Raw genomic sequence first — 25,497 nt, 5'->3', positions numbered from 1 at the left:
GAGGACACAGGAAAGGTTTTCTTCTGATGACTCTTCCATGAAGGTCATATTTTGCAGGTGTCGCTACACAGTAGAACGGTGCACCACCACTCCAGAGTCTGCTAAATCTTCCTGAAGGTCTTTTGCAGTGAAACGGGGGTTTTGATTTGCCTTTCTAGCAATCCTATGAGCAGTTCTCTCGGTAAGTTTTCTTGGTATTCCAGACCTCAACTTGACCTCCACCGTTCCTGTTAACTGCCATTTCATAATTACATTACAAACTGCGGAAACGGCTACCTGAAAACGCTTTGCTATCTTCTTATAGCCTTCTTCTGCTTTGTAGGCATCATTTATTTTAATTTTCTCAGAGTGCTGGGCAGCTGCTTAGAGGAGCTCATGGCTGCTGATTGTTGGGACAAGGTTTGAGGAGTCAGGGTATTTATAAAGCTTTGAAATTTGCATCACCTGGCCTTTCCTAACGATGACAGTGAACAAGCCATAGCCCTAACAAGCTAATTAAGGTCTGAGACTTTGGTAAAAGTTATCTGAGAGCTCAAATCTCTTGGGGTGCCCAAACTTTTGCATGGTGCTCCTTTCCTTTTTTTTCCACTCTTAAATTGTACAAAACAAAAATAATACACTAATCTTGCTTAAAATGTTGAAAAGAATGCTTCATCTTTATGACTTTGGAGATCAGTTCATCTTCTACTCACTTAAGTATTCACAGTAACAGAAATTTTGACCCCAAGGGTGCCCAAACTTTTGCATGCCACTGTAGTACTCTACTGGCCAGAATCAACAATTTCATATTTCAAATCAATAATTTAAAACAAAGCCCACACAATCGCTGAAAATTGGCAGCAAAAACAGATGCTGCTGCTGCACTTAGATTTAAATCTCAAGAGTGAATAAAGGGGAAAATAAGCCCTGAAATTTAACTATAAATTTAACTGTACTTCTTCAGAGACAGCAACAAAAAAAAAGAGGATTCTGGTTAATTGGGCACATCAAGACCAGTACATTTTGGCTAAGTTAAGTGGCTCCCCTAATTAGCTGGTTTCATGGAAATTGTTAAAAAAGTGTAAAAAGGACAAACTACCATTTAACTGGGAAACAAATTATGTATTTAAAATAAATACAAGACAAATCAGAACACTACCAATATCACTACTATACAATAAAGCTGTGTATGACTTTCTAAGAGTTATTGACAGAGGAATTCATCTAGTATACACTGCCATGTACTTTTGATTGACTATAAATGAGCAAACTCAGCACAGACACTTAGCGCAGATAATGGACTGCCTTCGTACAATGCTTAGATGATTGCATCTTCCAAATCACCATTCTCATTGTAACATTCAGGATGATTATTGATACCTTCAAATTCTTCATAGTTCCTACCTTCTTGAAGTAGTGAAATTGTTTCTTTTTCACTCCTGGTCGTTTCTGTCATCTCCAAGCCTGAATGCTTGAAACCGTGGTGAGCAAGAGTGTTCTGAATTGTCTTACTGCTTATTTGTCACCAACTATCAATGCCAAAAATGGCTGTTTTTTTAAAAACACAAACGCATGCAACTGATGCTTTTTAAAAACTGTTTGCTCTAACTACGGTGTACTGTCTTAACAACCACACAAGTACACACGACTGACACTAGTTAGGAACTGTTCAGCAATAGTCTCTGGCCCCAATTAAGAGGCTTAACGTCCCAAGCAAAGAAAGGGAATCCTAGCTATTTTCTTGAATACCTTTTGTTCTGTAAGAGTTGTCCCAAATAAGCAGAAGACCCCCCCCCCCAAATAACCAACTGCTAAATTAACCAGAAACTCCTGTAGTTGTAAAATGCAAGGTTATGTGATGATCCTTCCTCCAAGTCTAAATGATGACATTCAGGTTAATCATTCTTCAATAGGTAATGACTGAGTCAGAAGATTGTAGGTTGACATCACACTACAAACCTGAGCACAAGATTGCAATGGGGGTTGGGGTAGACAGACCCCATATTGTAGAGGTGTCATCATCCAAATAAACTGCCAAACCCACAACTCATCTGCCACTGAAGGTGAATACAAAAGCTCCCATGCTATGAATTCACAGAAAATTAAGGCATTCTCCTCAACGTCCCGGCCAATAATTGCATTATAACTAACCAAACAGAACAGATAAAAACCAGCTTACTTTCAACAACTGGGTGAACATTGCAATTGGAATAACTGCTTCACAAACATTAATCTTGCATGTATTCAGAATACAATGTGTGTGCCTGATAAAGGTGACAGTAACTCAAATAACAGGAAAAATAGGGTTCCTAATCCTGCTCAAATTCCTTAGAGTATCCAGGGACTGAAGATTAATCTGCCAAATACTGCTGTGAGCAACTCAATTTCTTCAATGTTTTCATTAATTCTAAAATTAATGGAGATATTAAGATTATTCTGTCGGGTTGTTTCTGTTTCAATTGCTAATTCAGTGGTAGCAGCCCTTGTAGATGAGTCAATGGCAACTGAGTGGGTGAAGTGGTTCCAGACAGGAAGAAAGTTCCAAATTCCAACTAAAATCCTGAGATGTATAGAGTTGATTAACTTATTATCTTGTATGTCATTAACTAATTTAAAACCACCAATGTGCAATTGTACACAGTATTCCAGCAATGTAATACAAAATTATATAAACAAGAGGCACAAGCAATCTCGACCATTGAGGACATCTACATGAAACACTATTGTAGGGAAGCAGCATCCATCATCAAAGATCCTCACCACCCAGGTCATGCTCTCTTCTCGCTGCTGCCATCAGGTAGAAGGTGCAAGTGCCCCAGGACTCGCACCCACCAGGTTCAAGAACAGTTACTACCCCTCAACCATCAGACTCTTGAATAAGCGGGAATAACTACACTCAACTTCACTTGCGCCATCCTTGAAATGTTCCCACAAACAATGGTCTCACTTTCAAGGACCCTTTATCTCATTAGCATTCACATTGTTTTGGGTGGAATTTGTAGACTGATAAAAAGGGAAGAGACCCACCAAATGTGTCTCAAGTTCTGACAAAATGATCTTCAAGTTGAAATATTAAGTATTTTCTGTTTTACACAGGCTGTCAGAACTGCTCAGTGTTTTCAGCAAATTCTGTTATTTATTATGGAATTACAGTAATTTATGGCAAAAGTAAATATTACAAAAAATTACTGCAGTGTCTATTCTATTTGCCCATAAACAAATGAATCAGGTATTTCCACTGTTTTATTTATAATTATCAGTGCGAATGGATAGAAAATAAAACTACCCAAAATGTAAATTTTAACTATAAATAAATAGTTACTCAACTCCATTCTTTAAGTGCTAACAGTATAAGATAGCAGCTCTATACTAAATATATAATGTAGTATTCTGGTTACATTATGAGATTTAATGCCAATATAACAAGAGTCGTTAGTGAAAGATTTTGAAAGATTGATGCTTTATGAGTGGAGATTGTTAATTGAACAGCTCTACTGGGAACTGATTGTTGCCACCTCAACCCACTGTTCTCATTAAATAAACTCTATCAGAACTGCTCAATTGACTCTGGTGTCTGAAGATCATGGATATCATGTGGCAATACAGAGAGCTGCAGGGATGATATGAACAGTTCTCACTCAGTCACCAGGCTCTCATCTGCTATGTATGGTTGGACATAAATAATTACAAGGATGCCTACAAGAAAAATAACTAATTGCAAAAATGACTGCTAAGCATTTTGAAGCAGCAAGGACATGAAGGATGCAGTATTAATGCTGTGTACATTTTCTGCACAAAAGGCATTGCGTAAGCATGTGCTGTCATTGAAGTTTGGAGGAAGAAACTTCTCTCCCTTTTATTCAACAGTTTTCACGATGTATTTATAGAACATAGCATAGCACAGGCCCTTCATATGCCAGCAAATTTCCAGGAACAGTTTTGTAAAATGTAACTTCCAATGTACAAGCTTAAAAACAAATAAATAGTATCTTTAAGCTGCAAATATAGTAAACAAGTGTTATTCGTTCCACTATCGCTATTTTCCATTCCTATCAAGAATGGGATATGCCAAGCAAAAACTTGTCTATTATTCAAAATCATTAAAGGAGCACAACAGTATTGAACTATAATCTGTAGTCAGTTCAAGCTTGGCAGGTGGTGGCAAGTGCACTGCTGCATGGCTATAGTAACCCAGTTCAATCCCAACCTAAATGTGGGATTTGCACATTCTCCTGGTGATCCTGAGCTTCCTCCTAAATTCCAAAGACACGTTGGCTGGTAGAATAAACTGCTTAGACCTGCTGTGGGTGGGTGCCAGAAGAATTGCATAAACAAGAGAGAAAACGGACTCAGAGAAGTAACTGGTGAATGCAAGTGACATGACTGTTCTGAGAACCACCAGAAAAACAATGGACTGATTGGCATTCAACATGGGAAATTGATCCCAGTGGGCTGAAGTGATGAGATCCTTAGCTGCTCTCTCAAAAAATGCCATGTTAATTGATTTTGTAAATCTCTAATGATAACTTTTCTCTTTTCTGGGTAAAGCCCTGTAGACAATATTCTGAAACCTTTAAAAAAATCTAATACAGTGGGACACTTTAACTCTTAAGTGAACTCTGTTGTTCTTAACTTTTAGCTGACTGTACCAAATTAAAAGGTTGTGGCGACCCACTTACTAGCACACTCGAACCGGCTCACAATTAGCCAGCGTGCAGGCACAAAGGCCAGGCCCACAACAAAGGGAAAAAGCCTGCGGGGGTTTGTGAGTACGTGTCCCTTAGAGCATCCGCGCCTGGGGAGGGTGGGACGAGGGAGGCTTTAAAGCAAGGCTGTGTAGTTCGAATAAAATATTCTTTGATTGCAGTTTACCGACTCCGTGTCGTTATTTTAGCGCTGCGTGTAGCACACCGCTACAATTGGTGACCCCGATGGTCCAAACGATTTTTAGACCGGAGATGACCGATGCCGCATCTGTTCATGCAGTTTCGTTGAAACTGCCAAGTTTCTGGATGCTACGACCTCACCTACGGTTCCAGCTAGCAGAAGCCCAATTCCACGTTCGGCAGATAGCCTCAGAGGACACACGTTACTACTACGTGGTGAGCTCCCTCGACCAGGACACAACGGCCCAGGTTGCGGAGTTCGTACAGTCTCCCCCGGCGGACGGCAAGTACACGGAATTCAAAGCCCTGCTCATAAGGACTTTCAGACTCTCACGCCGCGAGCGGGCTGCCCGTTTACTGCACCTGGATGGCTTGGGAGACACAGCTCCATCAGCTTTAATGAATGAGATGTTGTCTCTGGCCGGCGCACACACACCCTGCCTCATGTTTGAGCAGGCATTCCTAGAGCAGCTGCCCGAGGACATACGCCTACTGCTGTCCGACGCGGATTTCAGCGACCCCCGGAAGGTGGCAGCCCGGGTGGACTTGCTGTGGAACGCCAAGAAGGTGAGTGGGGCGTCCATCGCACAGATCACCCGGCCACGCTCCCAGCAGCAAACCAGTCCAGGCCCGGCTGCAAAGCCCGCTAGCCCCAGAGGCAGGGATGGGGAGTCCAACGAACAATGGTGTTTCTACCACCAGCGGTGGGGCACAGAAGCTCGCCGTTGTCGCCCGCCTGCAAGTTCCCGGGAAACACCAGGGCCAGCCGCCGCTGATGGCTACGGCGGCTGGCATTCGGGATAGCCTCCTGTATGTGTGGGACCAGCGGTCGGGCCGCCGTTTTTTGGTCGACACCGGTGCCGAGATCAGCGTCTTACCTCCGACGAGTTACGACACCCGCAGCAGGGCACCGGGTCCCCCCGAGGGCCATGAACGGCAGCACAGTAAGGACCTATGGCACCCGTCAGGTGCAGCTACAGTTCGGCTCCAGCCAGTTCACGTGGGACTTCACACTGGCCGCCGTAGCCCAACCGCTTCTGGGTGCGGATTTTTTGCGGTCTCACAGCCTACTGGTTGACCTGCCCAGGAAGAGACTGGTCCACGCCGAGACCTTTCAGACGTTCTCCCTGGGTACAGCCCAGTTGCCAGCCCCTCACCTCGGCTCCATCACGCTGTCCGACAACGACTTCACCAGAGTCCTGGCGGATTTCCCATCGGTTCTGGCACTGCAGTCATGCCCCGACACGGCGTACAGCACCACATCCCGACCCAGGGACCACCCCTCCACGCCCGTGCTCGGTGGCTTCCCCCGGACAAGCTCCAACTGGCGAAGGAGGAGTTCAAGAGGATGGAGGAATTGGGGATCATTCGGCGGTCCGACAGCCCATGGGCCTCCCCCCTGCACATGATGCCCAAAGCAACAGGAGGCTGGAGACCATGCGGCGACTACCGCAGGCTGAACGAGGCTACCACACCAGACCGCTATCCTGTGCCGCACATTCAGGACTTTGCAGCAAACCTGCACGGCGCATGGATCTTCTCCAAGGTAGACCTCGTCCGAGGATACCATCAAATCCCGATGCATCCGGACAATGTCCCCAAAACGGCTCTCATCACCCCGTTCGGCCTTTTTGAGCTCCTCCGCATGCCGTTTGGCCTGAAGAATGCCGCACAGACGTTCCAGCGGTTAATGGACGCGACCTAGACTTCGCATTCATCTATTTGGACAACATCCTCATAGCCAGCAGCAGTCGTCAGGAGCATCTGTCCCACCTCTGTCAACTCTATGCCCGGCTGAGTGACTACGGTCTAACAATCAACCCGGCTAAATGCCAGTTCGGGCTCGATACCATTGACTTCCTGGGCCACAGGATATCTAAAGACGGGGCAACCCCTCTGCCCGCTAAGGTAGATGCGGTCCGCCATTTCCCCCGACCCACCACGGTCAAAGGCCTTCAGGAATTCGTAGGTATGGTCAATTTCTACCACCGCTTCCTCCCTTCAGCTGCCCGGATCATGCGCCCCCTGTTCGCCCTGCTGTCCGGTCCGGGCAAGGACATTACCTGGGACGAGGAGTCCGCCGCCGTTTTCATTCAAACGAAGGAAGCCTTGGCGAACGCCGCGATGCTAGTGCACCCCAGAATGGACGTCCCTACCGCCCTCACAGTGGACACATCTAACACGGCAGTCGGTGGGGTACTGGAGCAGCTCATCGCGGGCCGCTGGCAACCCCTGGCGTTTTTCAGCAAACACCTGCGGCCACCCGAGCTCAAATACAGTGCTTTCGACCAGGAACTGTTGGCGCTATACCTGGCAATCCGGCATTTCAGGTACTTCTTAGAAGGTAGGCCCTTCACCGCGTTCACGGACCACAAACCGCTTACCTTTACGTTCACGAAGGTGTCCGACCCCTGGTCGTCCCGCCAGCAGTGCCATCTGTCCTACATCTCCGAATACACGACAGACATCCGGCAGGTCTCGGGTAAGGACAATGTCGTGGTGGATGTGCTCCTCGCCCTAACATTCACGCCCTTTCCCCAGGGGTAGACTTTGAGGCACTGGCAGAGGCACAGCAGGCAGATGAGGAGATCCCGAGTTACAGAACCGCAGTCTCCGGTTTGCAGCTCCAGGACCTCCCCGTAGGCCCAGGTGAGAGGACCCTACTCTGTAACGTCGCCACCAGCCAGCCCCGTCCCGTCGTCCCGGCACCTTGGCGGCGACGTGTTTTCGATTCCATTCATAACTTGGCACACCCCTCCATCCAGACTACCGTCTGGATGGTCTCCAGCAGGTTCGTTTGGCACGGACTCTGCAAGCAGGTCAGTGAATGGGCCAGAATGTGCATGCACTGCCAGACGGCCAAGGTGCAGCGACACACCAAAGCTCTGCCACAGCAGTTCCACCCCACCCACCGGCGTTTCGACCACATTCATGTGGATATCGTGGGTCCCCTGCCAGTGTCGCGCAGAGCACAGCACCTCCTGACTATCGTGGACCGGTTCACAAGATGGCCAGAGGCGATCCCGCTCACCGACACCACCTCCGAATCTTGTGCCCGGGCACTGATCGCCACCTGGGTGTCCCACTTTGGTGTACCGGCCCACATTACCTCCGACAGAGGCGCCCAGTTCACCTCCAGCCTGTGGTCAGCTATGGCCAGCCTTTTGGGTACTCAGCTGCACCACACCACTGCCTACCACCCACAGTCGAACAGACTAGTGGAGCGTTTCCACCGTCACCTAAAGTCGGCTCTCATGGCGCGCCTGCGAGGAGCTAACTGGGCGGACGAGCTTCCCTGGGTCCTACTCGGCATCCGCATGGTGCCCAAAGAGGATCTGCACGCTTCGTCGGCCGAGTTGGTGTACGGCACACCCCTGGTCGTCCCCGGGGAGTTCATACCAGCCCCAAAGGGGCAAGAGGAAGAACCCGCAGCAGTCCTGGGCAGACTACGCGAGAGGCTCGGTGACCTGGCCCCCATACCCACTTTGCAGCATGGGCAGAACCCGACCTGCGTACCCAAAGACCTGCAGAACTGTAAGTTTGTGTTTGTACGAAGGGGCGGGCATTGGCCACCACTACGACGGCCCTACAAGGGGCCGTTTACGGTGCTCCGGAACAACGGGTCCACGTTCGTGCTGGACATTGGGGGATTGGGGGGGAGAGGAGGTTTTCACGGTGGACCGACTCAAACCCGCCCACATGGACCTGGCGCAACCGGTCGAGTTTCCGGCAACGCGGCGCAGAGGCCGACCTCCCAAACAGGGTCCGGCCCAGTCTGTGGACATTAGGGGGTGTATCGCCGGTTCTGGGGGGGGGGGGTTATGTGGCGACCCACTTACTAGCACACTCGAACCGGCTCACAAATAGCCAGTGTGTAGGCACAAAGGTCAGGTCCGCAACAAAGGGAAAAAGCCTGCAGGGGTTTGTGAGTACGTGTCTCTCGGACCATCCGCGCTTGGGGAGGGCGGGATGAGGGAGGCTTTAAAGCAAGGCTGTGTAGTTCGAATAAAACATTCTTTGATTGCAGTTTACCGACTCCGTGTCGTTATTTTAGCGCTGCGTGTAGCACACCGCTACAAGGTTGTAAATTTCCACAGGTCTTGAATAACCACAAACTCTCATCATTTTAAATCAGCCAAAGCTCTTGTTCTGACGTTATCGGGATTAGGCAAAGTTAAAGTCTTTCTCAGATCACTGATCAGAAATGAGTTGTACAGACTCAAACTCTTCATGCTAAAAAAAAATGCTAGCTGTCCGAATAGAAATCTTAATGGTGGCTAAACGAAACAGGGAAAAAAAATTCCACTTTCAAGTGTGAAAGGCTAAGATTAGGGAACCCAAAGCTAAAGGGTGTCATGCAAGATAGTCATGGGATTTTCAGTGGAAATTTTACTCAAACAAGAAGCCACTATGAATGCAGTTACAACAGTCATGATGATTATCACAGATCCAAAGTTAGACAAGCAAAGAAGGATGAATGGTTTGCCAGCAACTAGTCTATGTTGATATTTCAATGTATGTGCTAATCTCTTGTTGTATAGGACTACTCATTGTGTAGGTGGATAAATTCCTTTTGCTTATAATAAGCAAGACTGAAAATCAAATGTCAGAGAAGCAAACATGAACAATTATTGATTCGAGAACAAAATAAGAACAGAAAATGCTGGAAGTACACAGCACGTCAGGCATCTGCAGCAAGAGAAACAAAGTTAACATATCAGATAGAATATACTAGTTCTGATGAACTATCTTCAAATTGAAATATCAGAATCAGGTTTAATATCACCAGCATATGTCATGAAATTTGTTTTTTTACAGCAGCAAATGCAATACATAACAAAAACTGTGACTTGCAGTAAATTATATATATTACAAACACACAAATATTTAAATTAAATAAATAGCACAAAAATGGTGAGGTAGTGTTCATGGGTTCAATGTCCATTCAGCAATCGGATGGCGGAAGGGAAGTGCTGTTCCTGAGTCATTGAATGTGTGCCTTCAGGGTCCTGTACCTCCTACCTGATGGTAGCAATGAGAAGACAGCATGTCTTGGGTGATGGGGGTCTTTAAAGATGGATGGCACCTTTTTGAGGCATCACTCCTTGAAGATGCCCTGGATGTTACAGAGGGTAGTGCCCATGATGGAGCTGACCGAGTTCACAACTTTATGCAGCTTCTTTCGATCCTGTGGTGTAGCCCCCTATAGCAGACAGTGATGCAGCCAGCCAGTTCCATTCCTCTGCTTGCATTCTGTACACCCCTCCTATCCACACCATAATATCATTACCCCTCAAGAAAATCATAAATCTTGAAAACTCCAATTGCCACCTACCTATTACCCGAACTCCAAATTTCCAATCACTGCATGGTGTGTGGGGGGTGGGGGTGGGGAGACTGTTTTGGAAGTGTTTCCCAGTTCTACTCCTGAACAACCCAGCTCTAACTCTAACATCATGTAGCAATGCCCCCATGCCACCATTTTATTGTCATGGAGGTTCTGATTCCATGTATATCCAGAACTTCTGTGCAAAACCCCTCACTCTCTGTAATCAAATCACTGCAGTTGCAATGAAAAGACAAGATGCTACTCTCAACGCAAGTAAATTGTTATTCCCTTTATTTAACCAGGTGAAGCTTTATTCAGTCTCTCCTAATTACATCTGTTCATCTTTGCATTTCTCATCTATAGTATTTTGTCAGGTCTTATAGGACCAACAAAAATCCTACCAAATCTTCATTGGTGCTACAATACCTCACAAAATATTATAGATACTTTGAATATCTATAATATTTGAAAGCTTTGAAATACAAAGCTTCGAATCCCTTAGCCAACCACTATTCTTTTGACAGCAGACATATATAATGGTTAGGTCACATTTAGAGCAAAATAGTCTCAAATCCAAAACTGACAAATCACACAGCAGAATTAAAACTATTTTAATTATACTTTTCATTGTCTGCACATCATAATGAATCACTTGCCCATCTTTAATCAGACAAACCATACTCATATATGCACTAAAAAAACACAAATCCCCAAATCTTCAGATGTTTTGCTTGAAAACTCTATTCAATTAATCAAAAAGACACAGTTACTGTTTGGAACTTAGCTCAGTTTTTCAAATACATCCAAAGCCAAATCTGTGTTCGCATAGTTGGCTTTGATATCTTATATGCTCTTCTCACATTTACTTACCATTCAATTCCAGTCCACTGTAATCTATTCACAATATTCCATCGATATTTTAATTAACATACGTTGTACGAAAAGCAAGCCCTCCATCAAAGAACGTTCTTTCCATTTTATATATTCAGTGACATAGCACAAGGACATATCTGGATAATCCTAATGAAACCAAACTTTTCTTTATATTTCCAAAGAACACCATAAATGGAATTTTGAAAATAATACATTCATTTCTCAGCCACTTAATTATCACTCCCAATTGAAAAAAAAATACAGAATTTTGACCAGGTATTAATGACCAGAAGAAATTTAAGGCTCAGAATTCCACATGATAAAGTTTCAATCAACAGCATTCCAGGATTAAGGTTTGTATTTCTAAATACATTCCTTTTTAAATACAACTTTTCCTCCGGCCTTTTGAAAGGATACAGCTAACTTGCTTTCCAAACTTCACCCATGTTCTAACCTCCCTCAAATCAGCATACTCAGCTTTTATGCCTACTTACTGTTCTGTTCATCTCTCATAATACTTTCCAATTTTAAGTCTTCTGACCCACTTTTTCTGTAACCATCTTCATTCCCCTCATATTGCTACATCTCTCTGTTTCAATATTCCATTAATCTTCCCATTTCTTTGTTTCTTCTTCCATTTGGTGGTGGATCGTTCAGCTGTTCTGAACTTACTTGAGAATTTCAAGCATTCCTAGAGCCTCTTGAAAATGAATATTTATCTCTAGGCTACCAGCAGCCAATGCAGAGAAAATGGATGTTTTAAAAAAATGAACAAAAGCAAGACATTGCAAAAACTGAAAATCTGATAAACATCACATTTCAGAAACACTCGGCATATCACACATCATCTGTGTAGAGAGAACCGGAGGTTAACATTTCAGATAAACAGCCTTTCATAATCACTAGGAAAGGTTAAAAATGAGTTTAGTTTGATACAACATGGGACGGCCCTTCTGGCCCAATGAGTCATGCTGTCCAGCAACACCCCCCCACCCCAATTTAACCCTAGCCTAATCACTGGACACTTCACAATGACCATTTAATCTACCAGCCAGTATGTTGTTGGACTGGGGGAGGAACTGGAGCGCCCGCATGAAACACAGGCAATCACAGGGAGAATGTACAAACTCCTTAAAGGCAGCACTGGAATTGAGCTCCAAAGCTCCTAGCTGCAAGAGCATTGCGCTAAACACTACTCTACCATGGCAGCCCTGCCGCATTGAGAACAAATTGAAAGAACTATGAGAGGATAGCAACCAGGTGAGAGTGAAAATGGAGCATGGTCGTCAAGATGTGTCTGGTAGTCATCACCTCCCATTACACACTTCCTCTAGGTCCAGGTGCACTTGCACCACCACCATTATTCAGTCATTACCACTACCGAAATTGTTTAATGTCTTCTGATCTTCAATCTATCACGTCAGGGTAAACATATCCCAAGATACTACTCTGAAGTGGAAAGGTATTATTCCAACCACCTCCAGGTCAATAGCTACTTCATAATCAACAATACTTAAACTGCTGGATAATCCATCATCATAATGCTAATTATGGACCTTCCCTTTTTGTTTGACCCACTCCTCTTCATTTTCTCTGCAACTCTAAACTTCTCAGACTTGATGAAAAATCACCAGCCTGAAACAATAATGCTCTTTCTGTCTCCACAAATGCAGCCAGTATTGCTGGCATTTCCTGTTTTATGTTTTAAATGACTGGTTTTGATTCTACGGACAACTTCATGCTGACTGAAGCTGGCTAGTCGCATTCTCACATGAGACAGAAGGTGCTTGAGTATGTTACTCATCCCAGCGTCTTCAGCAAAATATGTTCGCACTTCTATAGAGTACTGAGAGAATGCTGTATTACCGGACATTGCTTTTTTTTATGATGTTAATCCAAAGTCTTGCCCACACACCTCACTATAAAACAGGGTTCCCAACCTTTTTTAATGCCATGGACCCTTACCATTAACTGAAGATCAGTGGTCCCCAGGTTGGGAAAATCTAGTATGAAAGATCTTCGGACATACACTGAAGTGCAAGGGTATTACTCTACTAAAATACTGGCCAATAGCCAGCCATCCCACAATCAATAATATTTAAATGGGCAGTTAAATATCAGCATATTGCTAATTCACAGAGACTTGCTATGTAGAAATTGGAGCATTGCTCCCGCATTACAACAGCGATTACATTTTCGTAAGTACTTCACCGGCCTCAAAGCTGTGGGCTTGACATTATGAAATGCAGTAAATATGTTACAGTTGTGAAATGATTAAAAACAAATTAACCCAAATTAATGGTAAGATTAACAAGTCACAATTAATCATAGCTTTAATCACATTATTAAACAACAAGAGAATACTAATTCTTCTTTGCATTTTCAAAAATATACTATTGGTTAGAAAGAACGACAGTCTACAAATCAGTGAATTCAAATGAAATCAAGAACAGTGGAAGTAGATGGACCAATTGGCTTTGCTCTGGCCATGAGTAAGAAGATGGAGGCTGCTATTTTGTGAAGAGACACTATGTGCCCCATTTTGTAAGCTGAAGTTACTTGGCTTGATCAGTATTTTAAAGTGGATAACATGATGCCTCAGGTAATCTGCTGAATTTGGAATCATTTCCAAATAAGAAGTTATTTGTGAGGTGTTCTTTAGTTGGAAATAACATGCAGGTTTGTGACTGTTGGAGTCCATATTTGCCCTACGTGATTCAAGCTAGTTGCTGATTGAGAACAAAGAGCCATAAATTACCTATTATCACTTGCTGAGAAGAGAGCAATAAATGGATGCTGGCCTGGAGTACAGCCAATAAAAAGGTGTTAAAGGTCTGGCACATGACCTGCAGCCAATTACACTGAGGTACAAAATTTGAACTGGTAAGAAATGAGTATAAAAGCACTTTGAAGACAGCAATAACTCAGTAGGAGGCTCACCACCATGGATGAGAGGCATGCCATGGGCATGTGGAAATCTGAAATGGGCAATGAGGAACATGTAGCCAGTAGCAGAAACTCCATTTTAACAGGTATTATATTTTCTGTTCTTTGACTGTTCATGGAGGGTCAGGAAAACCTATCAGATTAGGTTTATTCCAATCCTTTAGGATTTCAGAAATGGATTATCACCGAAATATGACTTGAAATCTGTTATTATGCAGCAGCAGAAAGGTGCAAAGACATAAACATCTATAAATGACAGAAATAAATAGTGAGAAAAAGGGATAATGAGGTAGCTTTCATGGGTTCAAAGACCCATGAAAACAGAGGTCAGGCAAGTTGGATTAATTACCAGCTTTTTTAGAGACCGAGCACATCAGAAAGAAGCATGCTGCCCATCATGTCAGGAACACTATGATTCTTTAAGACTTTACAATGTTTTCGAGTTAATCTATCTTTATCTTTAGAATAAAAAGTAAAGGTTATGCTTAGGAAGTGCACAAATGCAAACAATTTGACAGTTCATCAAATAACTTACAGCCATTTTCTTTTAAAAGCAATAAATCTGAAGTAAAATTAATTTTTATTTGATAAGGGTGAAGTTTTCCATTTCTCATATATCAATTTACTTTGGCTTTATTACAGAATGCAAGGCAGTGCAAATAGAGAATGGTAAAACTGGAAAATGATAAAGTGCATTGCATTTTGCTGTTAACAGATGCCAATCACTAACTACACAAACAAAAAAAACCTTTGTTAGTCCTTTATGGGAGCAGTGAACTCTCTATGTAGAATATAAAGTAACACTGTCCTTCTGATTTCCTGCACTAGATTTGTTTGCCTGAAGTTGTCAGATAAATGTTACATGTAATTTCTAAAATTTAAAATCTGGGTTATAATGAGCTTTTCAAGATGATTGGACTCCAGAGGGTGGCAGGACAGGGGAGTGTGGGCAGGAAGTTATTGGATATTTGAATATGAACATGAAGCCTTCAGCTATTTCCTCATATTCCTTTACACTTTTGAAATGAAACATAAAATATTGCCCTTTTAAAACAAATGCCATTGGCAGATTTTGAATGCAGTGAAGTACAGGTATTTGCAAAATAAAAAAAAGCTCTGATGGCAGCTCTGAGACAATAATCCCAGTACAAAATCAGTGAGTACTTCACCAGCCATTTGTCACCATCTCAATCAGGTGACCCCAGCAGCTGCTGTACCTTACTCCTCTTAGCCTAATTTATCCAGGGAGAAATTAAAATGCAGATCCAAGAAGCTCAGTACCTGTCACACATACAAAAAGAGAGTAAACATGTCTTTCCACACAGTGTGAAATAGTCCATTGTGGTATTGTTGCTATCAGGAATGCTAATTCTGCTAATCTTGCAGGCTACAATCAAACACTAATGGCTCTGAGCAAGGTCATGTCATCAGTCCACACTTTGCTTTTCCAACACTTTGAGGAATGACTAACGATTATTGCATTTAAAGATAAGCAAGCCTCACCTGTTGGTTTCCCAATCTTCACTCTCTTTATCTTTCTCAGCAGAAGACTGAGCTGTAGAACCTTGGTGCTTTTTCACAATGCGCATTCCTCCTGCCTTAACTAGAGACAGGAACAGTGAGGATGTTGGGGCGAGAAGGGGAAAGGGAAAGGCGGGGAGGGAGTGCAAAAAGGAAAAAGAAGATGTTAATATACATTAATTTTTCCAATTTGCAAACAATATCAACAGTCCTAAGTGGGCTCAGAACATCTTTAGAAATGTGAAAAAACATTTGTATGTTATTAATATATATATTATATATGAAAAATATTTACATGGTAACATTTATGATATCTATTAGCAATTAGAAACTTAAGATATATTAAGCTGACATTTATTGCTTTGCTGTTTATGGTATTTTCTGGACTCAACTTCTAGCAGGAATATGCGACTGATGAAACAGTGGTGGGTGTGGGAGAAAGTGCGTTGCCAGTTAGCGGAGAAGAACGAAAGAAGATAATTAGATGTTCTTGACAAAGTGTACCAGTTATTTTTTAAACAAACCAAAACCACTCAGAGACTGAGTATGGGAGTTGACACAGGTATAACAAACACACTTCTAAAGTAATGAATTTCTGAAGTCAAAAAAGTACTTTTGGTCTTTTATGAAGAAACCAGCAAAGACCAAAGACCTTGTAATAATAAAAAACTAATGAAACTAAAACTAACAATATTGCAAAATAAGTGGTCTAATTACGAAATGACAGTCTAATTAGCGATCGAATAGTGCTCCTGAGCTGTAGCAGAGAGAAAAAAAACACCCCGTGGCTCACCCCTGGCTCTAACAAGACTAAACTGAACCTAAAGACAAAATGTGAATATGTTTTTACCATGCTCCAATTCATATGACAAGTTATCCACAATAAACGCACAACATAAAATACAATACAGACAACATATTGCTAAAAATAGGAGACATGAAATCTTCAAGGTTAAACATCATAACATTTATACAAATGTCCTCTTTCTTTCCTCTTCTTCAAGTCAAAACATATAACCTTTATCTAGGCCATCGATTACCAGCACTTAGCCCAGTACAGAGTAATCTTTACCCACCACTCTCTGACAAGTCAGTAAGTCAGGTCAAAATCATGAAACTTTACAAGAAGTCATTGAGAAGTGGAGTCATTCTCAGATTAGTGATGTCCTCCTTCAAAAAGGAATTGTAGACTTTTAACTCCCCCGGCTGGTTCACATCATGGAGGAACCTGGGGGAGATCGATCAGGTCTGTGCAAAAGTTTTGTCAGTTCTACCATGAAGACACAGAATCTTGACAAAGAGGATTTCCACAGTCCTTTGTGAAGTAGAGGCTATATTATCAATTGTCTTAGAATTAATAAAGCATCTTTCCAACCCAGTGATTTGGAAGCACACCCAACCATCTGTTGCTTTTGAAGACCTCAACATCCTTGCTACCAGAAAAGGTGGAGACTGGAGACTGAGCAAGAGGTGGAAAATAGCTTATTTATCACCACACTTCCGACATAGCATTTTGGATGCAATGCTTCCGCAAGTAAAATCCAAATTGGAGGAAGTGGTTGGGCTGACGTCAATGACCCCACAAGAATTTAGAGTCCATGCGTTTGAGAAATACTGGAAAGACAAACGAAGGTTGGCTGAGCAGCAGGAAGAGGTGCAAAGAAAGTTAATACAAATGCAGCTTGAAGAACTCAAAAAGAAGGAAAAAGAGAAAAGCAAAAAGATGCTGCCAGCAACCACTGGTCCGAGTACGGCCATCGAACTGGATGAAGCACCGCTATATGGAGGAACCGATCATACTGTAAGACAAGGACCGGAAAACCCCATGCCAATAATCAACATCTTTGGAGGAGCATTCCCACAAATGCCCTATCAGGAACAGACTAAATTCAAACAGCCCAGACAAGACTGGAAGTCCCAAGGAGGGGAACAGAGGAGCTAAGGGGACAGGGGACCAGTGAGGAAACAGGGGGAAAGAGAGGTAGAGAGATTGTGCTGGGGATGTAATCAGCCAGGTCACATGAGAAGAAATTGTCCGTTTACACCATGGCCTGTCACACACTAGCAGGAACCGATAAGAAGGGAACTAAAGTTTAGCCAAGGACCAGCCCCCACAGGCCCAAGCGGACCTGTGAACCCCTATGCGAGGTATTAGGGGTGCCCCGAGAACTCAAGTGGGAAGGGACATTACCCAATGATAACAAGGGAGGCAGACGAGGAACCCATTGTTCAGGTTATGTTAGACGGGCAAATGACACCAATGATGATAGATACTGGAGCCACGTACACTTGTGTACAGCCACAGTATGCCCTTCACCTTCCCATGTCAGGAAAATTTATTAAGACGGTAGGGTTCTCGGGGAAAACACAGTTGACACAGTGCATGGCTCCAGTGCAGTTGAGAATGGGAAATAAAGGAATTGTTTTGCCGGTGCTAGTATTTAAAGGAACTCCGATTAATTTGTTAGGCAGAGATGCCTTATTGAAACTGGAATTAAAATTAGAATGCACCAGAAATGGGCTGAGTGTGGAAAGAGCAGGGGCTCAATTGATAGTGCGAGAAGACAAGAAGGCTAATGTCTTCTGGATAGGAGACATCGCAGATCAGATTCAGGAAACCTGGAAAAAATGGAAAAAGGGCGTGCAGGCTATATTACCCAGGGCTGTAATGCCCACATCTGAGCTACATTGTACAGTGATTTTTGACGAGACTCAGAACAGGGAGTTAGAGGAGAGATGGCACCTGGAGGAATGTACCCAACAGCACCTGGAAGGGGAGGCTGTGATAATTGGAAAGCAAGGGGCAGCTTTACAAGTTAAGTGGAACACCTTTTTAGAAAAATGGTACAGGATACCGGAGGATGCGCCCCACGTAACGTTGTTGGTAAACAAGGGATATCAGTCTAAAGACTTAGGACCCTTAGTTAAGAGTGCTGAAACCGTAACAGTGTGGAGGAAAATCACGCCAGAGGTGTGGATATCAGAAGACAACAATTGCATTAAAATAATGGTAAGTGTAGATATGGTAGGGACAGTGAGAGAGGTCGAAATAACTCCCCAACCACACCTGCCCTTGCTGGGAAAGGAAAGAGGCCAGCAGAAAGATAGAAGGTTAGATGAGTTGCCATCTATTCTGTGGTCACAGCATGACACGGACGTAGGGAAAATAAAAACAGCTAGTCCGGTGGAAATAAGGCTGAAAAGGGGAGCAATTCCACCCAGGAGACCACAATATCCTCTAAGACCAGAAGCAGAAGAGGGAATAGCATCGACAGTGCAGGGGTTGCTTGAAATAGGAGTGCTTAAAAGAACAAACAGTCCATGCAATACCCCGTTGCTGCCGGTCTTAAAAGCAGATAAATCTAAGTGGAGATTGGTGCATGATTTGCGAGTGGTAAATGATGTGGTAGAGGACTGGCCAACGGTAGTCCCCAACTCTCACACACTTTTGACTAATGTTCCACCAGAAGCAAGTTACTTTTCAGTGATTGATTTGTGTTCGGCTTTCTTCAGCATTCCTCTAGCCGACCAGTGTCAGTATCTGTTTGCATTTACTTACAGAGGTGCTCAGTATACCTATACCAGAATGCCACAAGGGTTTAAACATTCACCACACGTTTTTAATCAGGTGTTGAAGGCAGGCCTAGAGGGCATACCATTGGAAAGTACATTGTTACAGTATGTGGATGACCTGTTGATTTGCTCCCACAGTAAGGTGCAGAGTGAGCAGGACACTATAACTCTGCTAGAGAAGCTGGCGCACGGAGGACATAAAGTATCCAAAAAGAAACTGCAATTTTGCATGCAGCAAGTGGAATACTTAGGCAGGGTAATATCCAAGGGAATGAAGGCGATAGCACCAGATCAGATTGAGGCAATAACTAAGGCCCCAAAACCCCAGACTGTAGGGCAGATGATGATGTTTTTGGGAATGGCAGGGTACAGCTCAGATTGGATAGGAGAATATGCTGAGATTGTGGCACCTTTGAGAAAGATAATGAAAGAAGCAGGACATACAAATTTGAAGAACGGCTTACAGTGGAACGGAGAGGCGGAGATAGCTTTCAATACTATTAAGCAGGAATTGCAATCAGCACCAGCATTAGCTTTGCCTGACTACGAGAAGGTTTTTCATTTGTATGTATCCAACCGACAGGAGGGTTATGTCACAGCGGTTCTAACACAAGAGACAGGCACAGGAAAAGCAAAGCAGCCGATAGCATACTACAGTACGAGACTAGATGAGGTGGCTCAGGGGTACCCACCCTGTTATCAGGGACTGGCGGCGCTGTACTATGCATATGAAAAGGCATCATCTGTAACCCTGGGCTATCCTGTGACTCTGTACACACACCACAAAGTAGCAGAATTGCTGGAAAGAGGGAAATTTGTGCTGATGCCAGCCAGGATAGCAGCGTATCAGATGCTATTGACATTTCCAGACATAACTATACAGAGATGCACTACCAGTAATATAGCCGATTTTGTCCCTCTGGGCTATGAAGGAGAACCCCATGATTGTGTAGGGAAGACGATGGCATTTGCCAAATTGAGAGCAGATTTACGGTCAGAACCACTAGAGGATGCAGATAAAAAGGTTCTGTTCGTAGATGGCTCTTGTTATAGGGATTATGATGGAAATCACACAGGGTTCTCAGTAGTGCAGCAGGATCAGTCGAGCTATAAGATTATTAGGATGGAGTCCTGTCCCCAACCGTGTTCCGCCCAACTAGCGGAAATCAAAGCCCTGACAGCTGCGTGTGAAATGATGGAAGGGGAGAAAGTAGACATCTACACTGATTCGGCATATGCTCATGGAGTATGCCATTTGTTCGGGGCAGTGTGGAAACAGAGAGGTTTTTAAAAAAAAAAAGTAGTGGAGATCCCATACAACAGTCAGCGAATTCTAGATTTAATAAAAGCCATGATGAAACCTAAAGCATTGGCTGTAGTAAAATGCCAGGCACATAAAAAGAGAAATGATGTAATAACAAAGGGAAATCAAGCTGCAGATGAGGCAGCCAGAAAAGTGTCTGGATGTACATCAGCTGTCATTGCCCCCCAGGTAAGCCTAACTCCAGAACCTGTGGTAGAGGACCCAATTGAAATACAAGGTAAGGCAACTTTGGCAGAACAGACAATGTGGAGACGAAGGGGGCCAAGCAGAACCCGGAAGGCTTGTGGAGCATGGAAGACGGTTTGTTGGTAGCACCCACCTCTCTACTGACGATTCTGATTTCAGAAGCGCATGGGATTGACCATTGTGCAAGGGGGGAAGTGATAAAGAAAGTAAAGGATGGTTTTTGGTCACCTTATTTACAGGCTTCAGTGGACTTTGTCTTGTCACAGTGCGAGGTATGCGCACAGAATGCAGGGTTCAGACATCAGTTATTTGACTGGTTAGAAAGTAGACTCGAAGGATGGGGAGCATGGCTGACTAAAATGGCAATAACTGTCAGTATTGTATTGTTGAGCTGTGCGCTTGTGCTGTGCTGTTTTCTTCCTTGTCTCAAGTCTCTTGTAGTGCGTGCTACAACCAAACAATTTCCGATGCTCGTGGCAATTACTGAAGCAAGCTTAGTGGAGAAAGAAACACCAAAAATGTATTGTTACAGCCTACAACACCTGCAGGATGAACAAGAGCAAAACGACAGTGTGGGAGTAGATTGTAAGGGCTTCTGAGTTTTTTTTTCCAGTCTCAGGTACAAAGGGGACAGGTTTTTGGCTCAGCGGCCCAGGGTAACAGGGAAAGAATACTTTGAGGTCTTGGCGCAGAAAATTATAGTTTAACCCGAGATTTGGGAATAAGTGCTTGAGTTTATTGGAGCTTTTGTGCACGGACTCTTAGTCTTCTTTCTCTGTGTGGAGACCCTATGGATCTCAAAGGGGGGGTATATTGGAGTATAAAAGTTGTATTGTTTGCTGTGTAACCAAAACTATGTAATCAGCTTTGAGCTTGCTATTTTGCTATGCATGTATCCAATTTAGTAGGAGAATGAAATCTTAAGAATGTAGAAGATAATGTGTGTTAATGAGAGGTAGCTAAGAGATGTAGATTAGAACATGATTAAGTCAATGGGTAGAAACAATAGTGGCGGATGTACTTGTAATACGCAACTGTATTGGATATGCTAATGCAACTAAACCAGGAGATTGCTGTAAAAAATGCTATGTACAAGGATCGGTGGGCAATCAGCAACTAGCTCAATGATTGTCTCAGCTTTGATTTGCAAATTAAAGTTTAACCCTTCTTGAAGAATCTTCTGCGTCTCCTGGTCGTTTGTGGGGCACGAGAAACCATGACACCGGCAGAACTTGAAGCACTGACATTTAACACACTATCACTTGTTGTCCTGTGGGTCCTCCGCTATAAGCGTAGATATAACATGCCTTAGAATTTAAGAAACAGTGTCTGATAAAAAAAATGAGATACATTTTCACTTGTTGCAGTAACATGGCCTTCAATGGAACATGTTTGGGTCAACCATTGTTTAACATCCCCCTATGAATGTTCTACTAAGGCATCTAATGTTTGAAAAACACCAGTTCTGTTCGTCTTGCTCAACCTTGGGAAGTAATGACAACAGCATGCGATGATGCTCAGCAAAAGCTTCACAGAGACTTCTCAAGTCCTCTAGATGAGATTGCACTTGTATGGTGTTTTATTTCCTACAAGATCCTTAACTGATGGTACTAAACCTTCAATTTGTTTACATTTACCTTGTATTCCTTTAGAAGACTTTTGACTCCATCCACTAAAGCTTTCAAAGTAAGTTTAATCTCTCTTTTGCCAGCCCCAGTATTAGGGTCGCTGATGTTAGTTCCACGTCGATTCACTCATGTTACTTTCTCCTAATTGCACAACTCCCAATGACATCCCGATCAATAAATGTAAACAAACTGTTCACACATCCATAGCACTTAAACCAGACCGATTCAAATGTCTGCAACCGGAACGACGTTTCATCACTTCAACAAACCAAAGCAACAAACTCTTAGGCAACCACCACATGATTGAGCAATGGTCCCCAATGGACAGGTAGCAATGACCATTCAAAACTGTGTTCAAACCACAAACACACCGCGTGAAACAACAAAAGGTGTTCACTTGCTGCAAGCTGTTCCTGTTTCCGACATGTTGTTCGAAGTGTTGCAATTCCAATTTTGCCAACAGGTCTGAGGCAATCCTTTGCCAGACTGGTGTTCATTTGGTACAACTTTTTTTGTTGACAAAATGTAGTGGTTACTTCAAAACAAACCAAAGCCACTCAGACTTAGTGCAAGGATTGATACATTATGCGCTTCCAAAATAACTAATTTCCAAAATCAAAAAGGTACTTTTGATCCTTTATTAAGAAACCAGCAAAGACAATCTTGCAGCGATTTTTTAAAAAAAGAAACTAAAACTGGTGATACAGTGAAATAAGCCGTCTAATGACTATACAATGTTATAATTAGTGATCGCAGAGCAATTTTAAGTTGTGGTCAATTAAAAAATATCACCTCATGGTTCACACCTGGCACTAAGTAGACTAAATGGAACCGAAAGACAAAGCATGAATATGTAACTATACTCATTTGCACCTACCATGCCCCCAACACAAAATACAATACAGGCAGACAAAAAATAGACACATGGCTCCTACATAAAGGAAAGCTCTGATGAGGCTTTCTAGGAGAGGGACAGGGGGATGGAAAAGTGCAAAGGAAGAAGAAAGATGTAGTGTGCAGAGAGAAAGAGGAATGTAAAAAAAATGTCCATATACAATCTTATTTTAACGTCTGTAAACAAAAGAGAAAGAGTGAAGGAGGCAAGGATCAAACTTAGAATGAGATGATTTGGTGGTTGTACCTTTCAACACGAGGATGCAGAAAGGAGCAGAACAGTTGGAGTGCTTGGAGCCTGATGTGCAGTAGCTGCAGGGCAGACCCATCAGGCTGCAACACCAGTTTCTTTCTGCCACTTGGCACTCAGCCTGCTAATCTACCTGTCATTTCAGCTACAACACATTCTGCTCCACATTCAGTCCTGCCTCTGGGTCTGACACACAGTTAAGCAACAGCTACAGATTACCATCATGATTTCATTAAATAACTGAAACCTAAATCTGGGAAAGGCCATTGTTTCCTATCCCCCAGTGTTCAGTGCTTTGCTGATTGGAGAATAAGAGGCGCTTACAGGAAATGCTTATAACCTCCAAACTGAATGCCAACTTTGCAATGAGGTTGAAGAGGTTCAGCACTTCTAAAAAGAAACAAAATGACAAGTGTAAAGATGTTCTCACACTATTTATTGTTTCCAGAGAGAAATTGACAGAGGCACAGAGAGTAGGATTTTCAGACAAAAGTATAGTATTTGCTATTGCTATATTGGGGAGGGGAGGGAGGAATCAACTTCAAAATAATTATGTGCCCTCCACAGCTCCTTATAACAGACTTCAAATTTGCACATCAAAGTCTGTTCTTTTTATATCACCTTAATCAAACAAATTACAATCTACTTTTGATAATAGGTAAACCAAACAAATTGACCTTAGAAGGGACAGATTACATTAACCTTCAATTGTTCTCCTTAGAGTCATACAGCACAGAAACAGGCTCTTTAGCCTCATTCTACCCAGGATCCCACCACTCACCTACAATGCACATGTTTAGGTTGGGATCAGAAACAAGCATCTGGAGGAACTGGCACTGACACACAGACAACACCGGAGGTCAGGATTGAATCTAGCTCAGTAGGCTCTACTGATTGTTTTATATATTGTCATGGTCCAAAGATAATTCCACTGCTATTCAAGAAATGGGATAATTTCTGAGCTTAATTATAAAGCAGTGTTTCAAGCAGAAAATCCTGTAACACAGCAATGCTTCTAAATTTTAATCTACAAAGGTTAAACAAAATAAAATCAGAATCAGTGAGCTCTTAAAACAAACTATGGTGCAATAAGTCATCAACGACTTCTATTATGCAAGTGTTTTATTCTCTGCTAATGAAATTCATATTGCAATGTGCATCTGTTCATCATTAATATACTGGTCCCCTTTACCAAGGCAAATATAATACTGTCTCTCAATTGAATATCACACATGCAGAACATATAAAATATTGCTTTTGAGTTAGCTAATTAAATAACGGTGTCTCATATCACTCCAGGAGAAAATCAACACTACATAGAGTGCAAATTAGCGTGCGTTCTTTTCTGAAAAATAAACATAAGATGACTCATTTAATAAGGAAAAGGAATATTACAATGAGCCCCAATTATGCAAGGGTATGCAGGTTTGAATACATCTTGGACTGTAACATCTTGGAGATTATATTTTAATAAAATGGGTTTGAGGCAAAAGAAATTGAAATTTGAAAATAGGAGCAGGAAAACCCACTCAGCCCCTCAAGTCTGTCATGCTATTTCATTCAAGATGGCTGATCTGCCCCAGGCCTCACTTCTAGTTCTCAACAGCCTCCAGTCCCCTACTCTTTCAAAAATATATCCATTTCCCCTTCAACTATCCCAGATGAACTAGCCTCCACAAGCTTTTGAAGAAGAGAATTCCAGAGATACACCACTGTCTGTGAGAAGAAATCACTATGCTCCTCAGCTTTAAATGCTACCCAAATGTTTTAACTATATAAATTCTCCTACGATTCAAAGCATCTCAACATCAAGGGAAAAGAAAGAGTTAACATTTCAGGTTGAAGAATGTTTCACTTCCCACAGATGTGGTCTGACCTGCTGAGTATTTCCAACATTTTCTATTTCGATTTCAGATTTTCAGCATCTGTAATTATTTCAACACCTCTCCTATCATGACCCCTTTTCCTATTTATTGTTTGCTTTTATGTGATGGCTCCTCAGTCTACTAAATCCCAAACAGCAATCTAAATCTGCTTGTGCCAGGACAACATTTTCAACCCAGGAATTAACCTAGTAAACCTTTTATCGATTGCCTCCAACACCAGTA

General features: G+C 42.9%; 1 protein-coding gene across 1 annotated transcript in view; it reads right to left on the bottom strand.

Moving 5' to 3' along the window:
- Positions 1-25,497, bottom strand: part of LOC140713693 (death-associated protein 1 homolog) — a 107,645-nt gene that overhangs the window by 62,452 nt on the left and 19,696 nt on the right. The window contains exon 2 of the mRNA XM_073024088.1: positions 15,517-15,616. Within this exon, the coding sequence (XP_072880189.1) occupies positions 15,517-15,616 (100 nt within the window). The remainder of the gene's footprint in view (positions 1-15,516; positions 15,617-25,497) is intronic.

The sequence above is a fragment of the Hemitrygon akajei genome, chromosome 20, assembly GCF_048418815.1.
Source record: "Hemitrygon akajei chromosome 20, sHemAka1.3, whole genome shotgun sequence".
NCBI classification, from domain to species: domain Eukaryota; kingdom Metazoa; phylum Chordata; class Chondrichthyes; order Myliobatiformes; family Dasyatidae; genus Hemitrygon; species Hemitrygon akajei.
This window is presented reverse-complemented; position numbering and strand designations above follow the sequence as displayed.